This window comes from Electrona antarctica (assembly GCF_951216825.1).
Source record: "Electrona antarctica genome assembly, chromosome: 20".
NCBI lineage: Eukaryota > Metazoa > Chordata > Actinopteri > Myctophiformes > Myctophidae > Electrona > Electrona antarctica.
The window spans coordinates 418,224-430,003 of record NC_136801.1 but is presented as its reverse complement, the minus strand read 5'-3'; the positions used below and the strand labels follow the sequence as shown (position 1 = coordinate 430,003).

General features: G+C 43.7%; 1 protein-coding gene across 1 annotated transcript in view; it reads left to right on the top strand.

Moving 5' to 3' along the window:
- The window catches only part of LOC306912810 (uncharacterized protein), a gene marked incomplete at its 5' end in the record, with an annotated part of 51,206 nt that overhangs the window by 32,559 nt on the left and 6,867 nt on the right, over positions 1-11,780 (top strand). The window contains 3 exons of the mRNA XM_079489266.1: positions 112-285; positions 975-1,148; positions 2,133-2,291. Of these exons, the coding sequence (XP_079345392.1) occupies positions 112-285; positions 975-1,148; positions 2,133-2,291 (507 nt within the window). The remainder of the gene's footprint in view (positions 1-111; positions 286-974; positions 1,149-2,132; positions 2,292-11,780) is intronic.

Below are 11,780 nucleotides of genomic sequence, written 5' to 3'. Positions count from 1 at the left end.
AGTATCCAAACACACACATTTCAGACAGCACCACAGAGAACCTCCTTGACAGTGAACGTGGTCTGTTCTGTTTTGATCATCTCTGATTTTACATTTAATCTGTAATTACAGACTTGCTGGCTGTGACCTCAAGAAGGAACACATTGAAGTGGTGGCTTCAGCTCTCAGCTCCAATCCGTCCCATTTGAGAGAACTGGACTTGAGTGGAAACGTCTTGAAGGATTCCGGAGTGGATCTCATCTGTGCTGCACTGAAGAGCCCAAACTGTTGTCTGGAGATTCTCAGGTCAGATTCAATTAACATTTTTATTTTGATTTGGTTACGTTCTGTTATATTAAGTGATTATAATGCATTTATTATGGAGGTGGTACTTTATTTGCAGTGTGGATAAGGTTAGATATCATGGTAACTCAAACTGACCTTAATATTGATAAGATTGTGTGTGTGTGTGTGTGTGTGTGTGTGTGTGTGTGTGTGTGTGTGTGTGTGTGTGTGTGTGTGTGTGTGTGTGTGTGTGTGTGTGTGTGTGTGTGTGTGTGTGACCAGTGTCCTCATTAGTTATTCTACAATGAAAACAGACTGTAGTCTTTATGCTGAGATACTACATTTAAAACACTAAACATCTCTGATGACACTATGAGTGGTTGAATGTGTTCTGTCAGAGTGTCATCCCCTAGTTTTGAATGATATTTATATTAATGTTAATTCTTAATTGGTGTTGAGTATCAGGGGCGTAACTAGACGTCAGTAAGCCCCCGCGCAGGCTGGTCAGCCCCCGACAGTTTGATCAAAGTGCACAAAACGTTCTAAACATGAACTGTGGATCAATATCTAAAAACCCAGTGGGAGGGACGGTTTTATGTGGAAAACGTATGCTGCATGAGCTAACGGAAATTCTATGGCAGGAATATGTATTTTATTTGTCTTAAAATCTCTCTCTCTCTCTCTCTCATCTGGTTGTATTCTTCATTTAGTCTGAAGAACTGCTGGTTGTCGGAGAGAAGCTGTGAAGTTCTGGCCTCGGCTCTCGCCTCCAATCCTTCCCATTTGAGAGAATTAGACCTGACTTTGAACAACCTGCAGGACTCCGGAATTGAGCTTCTATGTGCCGGAGTGAAGAGTCCACATTGTCACCTGGAGACCCTGAGGTAAATAGAGTTTTATTCTGTGTGGATCTGTACTGCAGACTCTGAGGTAAATAGAGTTTTATTCTGTGTGGATCTGTACTGCAGACTCTGAGGTAAATAGAGTTTTATTCTGTGTGGATCTGTACTGCAGACTCTGAGGTAAATAGAGTTTTATTCTGTGTGGATCTGTACTGCAGACTCTGAGGTAAATAGAGTTTTATTCTGTGTGGATCTGTACTGCAGACTCTGAGGTAAATAGAGTTGTATTCTGTGTGGATCTGTACTGCAGACTCTGAGGTAAATAGAGTTTTATTCTGTGTGGATCTGTACTGCAGACTCTGAGGTAAATAGAGTTTTATTCTGTGTGGATCTGTACTGCAGACTCTGAGGTAAATAGAGTTGTATTGTGTGGATCTGTACTGCAGACTCTGAGGTAAATAGAGTTTTATTCTGTGTGGATCTGTACTGCAGACTCTGAGGTAAATAGAGTTTTATTCTGTGTGGATCTGTACTGCAGACTCTGAGGTAAATAGAGTTTTATTCTGTGTGGATCTGTACTGCAGACTCTGAGGTAAATAGAGTTGTATTCTGTGTGGATCTGTACTGCAGACTCTGAGGTAAATAGAGTTTTATTCTGTGTGGATCTGTACTGCAGACTCTGAGGTAAATAGAGTTTTATTCTGTGTGGATCTGTACTGCAGACTCTGAGGTAAATAGAGTTTTATTCTGTGTGGATCTGTACTGCAGACTCTGAGGTAAATAGAGTTTTATTCTGTGTGGATCTGTACTGCAGACTCTGAGGTAAATAGAGTTGTATTCTGTGTGGATCTGTACTGCAGACTCTGAGGTAAATAGAGTTTTATTCGGTTTGGATCTATACTGCAGACTCTGAGGTAAATAGAGTTGTATTCTGTGTGGATCTGTACTGCAGACTCTGAGGTAAATAGAGTTTTCTCTGTACTGGAGCATCAACAGCAGTTTGTTAAAGTGTGGATTTCTCTGCAGGTTGTCAGGCTGTGCGATCACAGAGAAAGGCTGTTCTTCTCTGGCTTCAGCTGTAACCCTCAACCCCTCCTCCCATCTGAAGCATGTGGACCTCAGCTGTAACCACCCAGGAGGAGATGCTGAGCAGACGCTGCTCTCTGCTGGACTGGAGACTGTCAAGTGAGTCAACTTGGACTGTGTCCATCCATCTTGGTTAAAAATAAGTTTTTATTTTATTTTTTCTAAGGCTGTCAAAGTTAACATTGTTAACATGACTCACATTAACGTTAATCGTGCGTCAACACAAATTCCTTTTAACGGCGTTAATTTAATTAACGTGAGATTGACGCAATGCACGGTGAGGTTTGAAAGAGTGGTTGAGAGTCTGAGACACATGCATGCATGTTGCTGTTTTCCACTGGCCAAGTAGCCCCGCCTCCACTGGCCAAGTAGCCCCGCCTTTGAATCCACTCTGCTCCGATCATTCAGTCAGCAGCACTACAGCTAAAGCAGTCGGTGCAACCAGCACTAAAGCAGTCGGTGCAACCAGCACTAAAGCAGTCAGTGCAACCACCACTAAAGCAGTCGGTGCAACAAGCACTAAAGCAGTCAGTGCAACCACCACTAAAGCAGTCGGTGCAACAAGCACTAAAGCAGTCGGTGCAACCAGCACTAAAGCAGTCGGTGCAACAAGCACTAAAGCAGTCAGTGCAACCACCACTAAAGCAGTCGGTGCAACAAGCACTAAAGCAGTCGGTGCAACCAGCACTAAAGCAGTCGGTGCAACCAGCACTAAAGCAGTCGGTGCAACAAGCACTAAAGCAGTCGGTGCAACAAGCACTAAAGCAGTCGGTGCAACAAGCACTAAAGCAGTCAGTGCAACAAGCACTAAATCAGTCGGTGCAACAAGCACTAAAGCAGTCGGTGCAACAAGCACTAAAGCAGTCGGTGCAACAAGCACTAAAGCAGTCGGTGCAACAAGGAGGCAGGCAGCCGAGGCAGGCTGCGCAGAGCTACACAGCTGAGCTGCTAGTTGTCAGAGCAGCCGTTATGCTCATTATTAACAGGTTGGGGGCCCATGACGGAGATCTCCGTCCTGGTACTTAGTACGGTCTGGTGCTTGAGACGGAGATTGATAAATACGACGGAGATTAATGATATCAAAACCGGTCGCATCGCTCCACAGCCTATAGGAGCGCTTGTTGCGCAATCCTCGATGTTGCGCAACAGTGAGACGTCATCGAAAATGTTCCCCCCCTGTTTAGCCGAAGACAACGAAAATCTTAAAACGTTAATAACTCGTGATCTAAATCATTCCATCTAATTCTAAGAAAAGATTATGTCTTAGACGGCCCACCGCGGTCCCGTCGCTAGTCGCGATAGAAGCGCGTTTAGGCTACATTTAGCTGCTCCAGCCACATCCGGGATAACATCCGGTCCGTCGGTAAAAGTGCTCCGTGTTTATAAATCGCTGGGCACATTTTATTAATGGATTAAATAACCCTGGTAGAGTCGCTGCGAATGGGCAGAGAAGTCGTCGGCCGTCGGGGAATGGACGTGTGCGTGTGCGCGTGTGCTTGTGCGTGTGCCACAAACTGACTGTTCTTTTGGGCACATGGCCGATGCACATGGAGATGGCGCAAAATTATCCTTAATTAGTTTACAATCTGTACTCTTATAGATTAGGCTATCCGATCATCATATAAAATTAGTATGCTACTATACACATGCCATGTTAGCTATACAGTTTATAGATCATGCTTAAGCATGTGTTTAATGTTGCAGTATTTATATTTAAACAAGATGAAGAAAGTCTCCAGCACTTGGATCCCCGCACACAGTGACAGCCCTCCATGTTTACAGACAAGAAAGACAGACAGACAGACAGACAGACAGACAGACAGACAGACAGAATACTGCAGTGTTTTTATGTGTTTCCTTAATGTGCTCATCTGACCATATTTTCGGTCTCCTCATTCGATCACGTCTATTCACGGTAACCGAACATCTCGCTGCGTAAAATATCCCTTCTCCATCGAAGCGAAACCCCCGTTTTTTTGATTAGGATTCGAATGAGGCTTCACACCTGCCAAACGAAGCGCACTTTCCGACAATGCATCAGGATTCGTTGTAATCGCAGTAAGGCTTTCTGGTGTGAAGGAGACCTTAGATTGACTCAGCAGTTTTGGGTGTACATATTTTAGTATGTCGGATGCAAACCTATCTCTGTATTTCTTTTTTCTGCAATAAATCGTAGCGCGGCAGTCAGTGCCGCGCTATGAGCTTGTAGATCTGCTATTTTTGAAAAATCATTAGAATGTGGTGCAAATCTTTGAATAAATATATATATATATATATATATATATATATATATATATATATATATTCTTTCAGAGTGAACATTTTCACTCAAATCATTGCTTCTGTGGTATCCCTAAAACAACATATTTTCAGATGGGGGTCCGCAGCCAAATACAGATAATTCTGGGGGTTCTTGACATGAAAAAGGTTGAGCAAAACTGACCATATAGAAGGTTATTCAGAAAACTATCAGGATTTAAATTTCGACGTCAGGCTTAAATGGATTAAAAGACTTCTGCAAACCTCCTAACCTTCGTTTTTCTCCATCTGACTCGGTCATTCTAATCAACTGTATTTGGGTAAAGTGGTGATAATATAAGAACAGTATTTGACATTAAAGTCACAACACCAACTTTCATGAGACAGTATATTGTGTTAAAAATAAGTTATTCTTTTCTTTTTTTTCATTTCCAGAGAAGTTAATATTTTGGACATAGTTGGTTACAGCAGAGTTGTATGTTTTTAAACACAACACTTTCTCATCAAAGTTGTTACGGTGACTTTATATATCATCAGATACTGTCAGATATGTTGTTAGACTCATACTCACTACATGTGACATATTATAACTTTATATATCATCAGATACTGTCAGATATGTTGTTAGACTCATACTCACTACATGTGACATATTATAACTTTATATATCATCAGATACTGTCAGATATGTTGTTAGACTCATACTCACTGCATGTGACATATTATAACTTTATATATCATCAGATACTGTCAGATATGTTGTTAGACTCATGCTCACTACATGTGACATATTATAACTTTATATATCATCAGATACTGTCAGATATGTTGTTAGACTCATACTCACTACATGTGACATATAACTTTTTAGACACCATTTATTTCATTCGGATTAGCAGTGACATTTTCTGTGGAGCTAAAAAAAGAAAAATGTTTTTTTTCTTTTTTCCCCCTTTTTTTCAGGGGCCCCTGGTTCCCAAGGGCCCCTGGGCACGTGCCCAAAGTGCCCATATGGTAGATCCGGCCCTTACAGAAGTATTAAACCAACAAACAAAATACATTTTACTGTCAGGTACTTTACCAACTCAGGAGAACAAAAGGAGAACAAAGGAGACCTGGAGAAACCCCCTATAGGGACATCGAAGCTGTTCCCCCCCCCTCCCCTAACTTAAAACCAACTAACTACTAATAACGAAAACTATGACTGCCAGCCATCTCCAGGCCAAACTGAACTAAATTAAGTTTAACTGAAAAGTATTGACATGGTATTGGGACTGACCAGTTGTTGCTGGGTCTGTGTCTGCCTTGACACTGAGCTGGCTGGCTTTTATAGCAGAGGACAATTAGGGGAATCTGCTGCAGGTGTGCCAGCCCGGGTGTGTCGGTCTGAGTGGGGAGGAGAGACAGGATTAGGCACAGACAATGATTGAATGAGTGCGTGTGTGAGTGATGTCATGGCCACACGCAACAACATGTGACATATTATATATCATCAGATACTGTCAGATATGTTGTTAGACTCATACTCACTACATGTGACATATTATAATCACTTTACCCAAATCCAGCTCAAGTGGACATTGAAAGTTATGTTGTTTTAATGTCTTTATCTTATGCCATACTAAATGCATACTAAATACTAAATGCATACTAAATGCATACTAAATACTAAATGCATACTAAATACTAAATGCATACTGAATGCATACTAAATACTAAATGCATACTAAATACTAAATGCATCCAAATACTAAATGCATACTAAATACTAAATGCATACTAAATACTAAATTCATACAAAATACTAAATGCATACTAAATACTAAATGCATACTAAATCCTCTCAGACCCATTTGAGCCACGGAACCAATGACATTTAGGCCCTCATTTATCAACCGTGCGTACGCCAAAATATGGGTGCACGCCGAAATTACAGCAATTTTCGGCATTTACCATGTCCGCCAAAGCTTGAAAATGATCTTGTGCCTAGACAAAGATCACGTCTGGTCGGGAGCTGTCGTACGCTTTGTCCTCACCTGTTTTTCTGTCGTAGAACAGCGGAGCAGCATTGTTTGACCAGCTGAGAGGCTGTCACAGGCATCGAAACATATGTATTCACTCCTAAAATGTTTATATAAAACTGGTATGGGCTACATATAAAAAAAGAAGAAAAAGGTAAAGGAATACATCAACGATGTGTCTTTGTGTCATATGACTTTGGTAGGAGATTTCCAACTTTACAAGCAATTAAAAACAATGTTGCAAGTTAGATGCGTAAGCCATTTAAACAGTGTTTTGCATGATGAGCGCATACATGCGAGGATTTGGGCTGTCTGTGCTGAAATATTTCCATGACGGGACGTTGGAGAGTAGCCTACTATAGTACAGTGCTGCAGCGCGGAGAGTCCCAACATGGGTAGCCTACTGTAGCCTAATCTACAGCAGGCCGATGTCTTTCTGGAGTTACAGTATGTGCAATCTCCTCCTCGTTTAATAAACCCGACGCGTCGCTCAAATGCCAAATGTGCCGTGCCAGCGCAAGTGGGAACGCATCGGAGATAGTATAGGCTAACCCAGCCTGCAGCCCACCACCACCACCACTGTCCAGTGGCACATGAGGCAGTTGACATCTGTCGAACTGTCGAACGTGCATGGTCAGTTGGTCACGGTGTCACGGACGGACCACATGAGTGACAGGACAGGAGAGGACAGGAGATGCACCTTGCAAAACAGCAGCGTGTGTGCGCGCCTATTTGTTATTTAATTCATGGTTCACAGGTTCAGGTTTTCGTTCACTAATATATCTTGTTGTATATTAAATGAATAAAGACCAGTGCTTAATTTCAGCCGTAGAGGCAGTAGAGGCAGCTCCGGTAGCTGTAGAGGGCGCTCCGCCACCCCAAATGCACATTACAGTATACGATACGTCTCTATTATTATTTTAGTTTCATTTTCAAGTCAACTAGGCTTCTTCCTCGTCATAGTTACTTCTATTTCCAGTACGATTCCAAAATAAAACATGGCTTAAATGATCGCAAGTACAAACAAAAAAACTCTTATTTTGAAATGTGTGCCCGTTGTGAGAAGAAATAGGTGGCTATGGAACCCCGGCTTGACGCCTCACTGTTGACGGTGTCGGATCCTCCTTTTAATACTCTATGTGTCGGATGCGTAAATAAAAACTCGTCTCGACTTTTGCAATTGTCATCTGTTGTCGTTCGTTGCATATGGAATATGGAACTTTCATACTTTTATGGAGCAATAGATGAACTGCTACTTGGAGTTTAGCCTTGGGGACAGCAAGCATGCGTTTTGTTTTCAATACAACATGCCATGGTGAGTTCTTATGAACAGAACTGATTGCATTGCCAAATCTCGCAAAGACACCCGGCTTTACAACATGGGTCGATCAGTATCGAATATCATAACGCTTGCTTTGGTGGGCCCGAAATTAAAAAAAAGACTAGTACAGAATTAAGTAGTAGTAGCATTATTGAGTTCATCGGAGGAGGCGGAGGAGGAACTTGGATAAGGACAACAACAAAATGCGCATGCAGGTATTTACATTGCGTACTGTTCTGATGATGGGCCACCCTAACTTGTTATATAACTTATAGCCTATAGGACTACTGTATTTTATACAGTATGTAATATAACGTTGAGCCGCTGTGCCTACTGTAGTTGTGTGTTGTGAGCCGGCGGACCCCTGTGTGAACTGCTGCTGCAAATGTTATCGAAAAAGTCTTGTTACTTCAGGGTCCTCCATTTTCAATTCATCAGAACATTTAAAGACATATATAAAAAAAAACGTCTATATGCCTACTCTATTGTGTTCTAATAATAATAATAATACATACGATTTATATAGCGCTTTTCTGGGTACCCAAAGTCGCTTTACAGACATTTTAATACAGACATTTTTATTAGAAGAATTGTGTCAAACTAGTTAAAAAAGTTTAAAAGGTTAAAAACTAGAAATCAAAATCAAAAAAGGACAAACGAATGGTGTGTGTGTGTGGGGGGGGGGGGGGGTTTATGTAGGGAAAGCCAGTTAGAAAAGGTGGGTTTTGAGTGTGCTTTTGAACATTTCGAAGGTGGGGGCAGATCTGATGTGAGTTGGGAGTGAGTTCCAAAGAGAAGGGGCGGCCACTGCGAAGGCCCTGTCTCCCCAAGTGCGTTTGTTGGACTTGTGGGGTTCCAGTTGGTTGGCAGTGCTTGACCTGAGGGAGCGAGAGGGGACATGACGGTGGATGAGTTCAGAGGTAGAGGGGGGCCTGGTTGTTGAGGGTTTTGTAGGTGATGGTGAGTATTTTGAAATCAATTCTGGACTTGACTGGGAGCCAGTGGAGTTCACAGAGGACGGGTGTGATGTGGTCCCTGGATCTGGTTCTGGTGAGCAGGCGGGCGGCGGAGTTTTGAACATATTGTAGTTTTCTGAGAACCTTGGTGGTGACACCATAGAGGAGGCTATTGCAGTAGTCGAGTCTGGATGTAATGAAGGAATGAATGAGTGTCTCAGCGGCAGTGTGGGATAGCATGGATGAAGGCGGGCAATGTTACGGAGGTGGAAAAAGGCGGTTTTGGTGATCTGGTTGACATGGGGCTGGAAGGAGAGGGTGGGGTCAAGGATGACACCAAGATTGCTGACTCGGGTGGAGGGGGTGACAGTGGAGCCATCAATTGTGAGGGAGAAGTCATGAGAGGAGCGGGTGAGGGAGTCGGGGCCAATGATGAGGATTTCAGATTTATTGCAGTTGAGTTTTAGAAAGTTTGTTTGCATCCATGTCTTGATATCAGTCAGGCAGGAGGTGAGGGTGGAGTGGGTGATGGCAGTGATGGTTTTGGAGGGGAGATACAGTTGTGTGTCGTCGGCATAACAGTGGAAGCGGAGACCGTGAGTGCGGAGTATCTGACCAAGGGGGAGCATGTACAGGATGAAGAGGAGGGGACCAAGTACTGAACCTTGGGGGACGCCGTGGGTGACACAGGTGACGTGAGTGATTGGCAGTTGTTGATGGAAATAAAGTGCTGTCTGTCAGTGAGATATGATTGGAACCAGGAGAGGGCAGTGTCAGTGATTCCAAGGGTGGTTTTGAGGCGTGAGATGAGTATGGAGTGGTGAATGGTATCGAAGGCGGCACTGAGGTCAAGGAGGATGAGGATGTTGAGTGAACCGGTGTCAGCAGATAGCAGGAGATCGTTAGTGACTCTGAGGAGGGAAGTTTCAGTGCTGTGTTTGGTGCGGAAGCCGGATTGAAATTGTTCGTAGAGGTTGTTTGTTTCCAGATATGTAGTGATTTGGTTTGCAACGACTCGTTCCAGAATTTTTGACAGACAAAGCGTTCTGATGGGTGGGCTGGCCGTTGGTTGTGTTAAAAAAAGGCAAAAACGAATTTTGCACGTGCATGCGTGCGTGCATGTGCATGCACGCGTGCGCATGCGTGCGTGCATGTGCATGCACGCGTGCACATGCACACACCCGAGCTCCGGCACCTAACAACACACAGCAGGCGCGTAGCATGGATCAAATGATTGACTGGGCAAATTAGCTGTGTGTGTGTGTGTGTGTGTGTGTGTGTGTGTGTGTGTGTGTGTGTGTGTGTGTGTGTGTGTGTGTGTGTGTGTGTGTGTGTGTGTGTGTGTGTGTGTGTGTGTGTAGCGCAGCGCAGCGCATCCGCGGCCGATAGGTGTGAAGTGTGAACGGTTTGGGGGTCCATTTAACACGAGGCCCGCCTGGAACATAGACTTTTAGACACGTAGAATAGCGTACCGTGCCACACCCGGAAAAGCCGTTTTAACAGCGATGTATTATTTAATGCATGTTTTAATATGATCGTATTAACTTCAATTAAATTAGCTTCGTTATGCTTCTGAGCCAATGGCCGCGGCCATTTTGAAGATGCACGCGCATCCACTTACATTGCCTGCTCTGTTTTCAGACGGCTTTATCTCCAGAAGCGACATTGCAGGGGTCGCTTTGTCCCAGACAAGCGTTTTCAACGGCCTGTAGCAGGCGCTGTGATACTCGCTGTCCACTTTTTCCACCACCGACCGAGAGAACAAGCACCAGCTTCGTCAACACACACGGAATGGTTTCATAGTAAAATGCGATTACGGATATTTGGCTCTTCAAAGTAAGTGTCACGTGCGATAAAACCCTGGCAGGACGCGACGGAGGGATTAAATAATGGTAGCGGTCAAACGGTTAAAACAAAGGCGGCTTGCATGCTGTGGTTTAAACCAGACATTTGCATGCACAAGGGCTGCCAATTTTGTATTGTTTTGTGAGGCAAGGTAAGCGAGGCGAGAGGAGAAAAAACAGACAGGGTAGGCCTTCAGCTTTATTTAATTAATGCAGGTGTTCGTTCTTTCTTTCTTTATACAACACACCAGTTGGGCTTGCAAGTTGCGTGTGCGTGCGTGCGTCTGTGTGTGTATGAGAGGGGGGGGGTGAGGCGGGCAGCAAGGCAATGTAACTATGGTTTCCAGGTCGTACTGCAGTTGTTCATGTCGCAAAAACGAGGGCGAGGCTTGATTTCATAGAGCGTGCCAGATTGATTTCAGCCGTCACATTTATTACTGCTAAATTAGGAAGGATCAGCTGTTTGCGATCACTTTATAAATGCCGACGCGACGTCGGTGTACTACGAAACCTACACTCGAATTTGGGGCAGAATTTACACTTTTCTTTTTTTTACACAATTTACATTTAAATGAGGGCCTTATCCTCTCAGACCCATTTGAGCCACGGACCACCATTTGATGACATTTAGCCTCTCAGACCCATTTGAGCCACGGACCACCATTTGATGACATTTAGCCTCTCAGACCCATTTGAGCCACGGACCACCATTTGATGACATTTAGCCTCTCAGACCCATTTGAGCCACGGACCACCATTTGATGACATTTAGCCTCTCAGACCCATTTGAGCCACGGACCACCATTTGATGACATTTAGCCTCTCAGACCCATTTGAGTCACGGACCACCATTTGATGACATTTAGCCTCTCAGACCCATTTGAGCCACGGACCACCATTTGATGACATTTAGCCTCTCAGACCCATTTGAGCCACGGACCACCATTTGATGACATTTAGCCTCTCAGACCCATTTGAGCCACGGACCACCATTTGATGACATTTAGCCTCTCAGACCCATTTGAGCCACGGACCACCATTTGATGACATTTAGCCTCTCAGACCCATTTGAGCCACGGACCACCGTTTGATGACATTTGACCTAAAACATAAAATATTTTGTTGTAGAGAAACAGGCAAACGTTGATCAAAATAACAATTCTTCTACATTCTCTAATTGTGGAGAC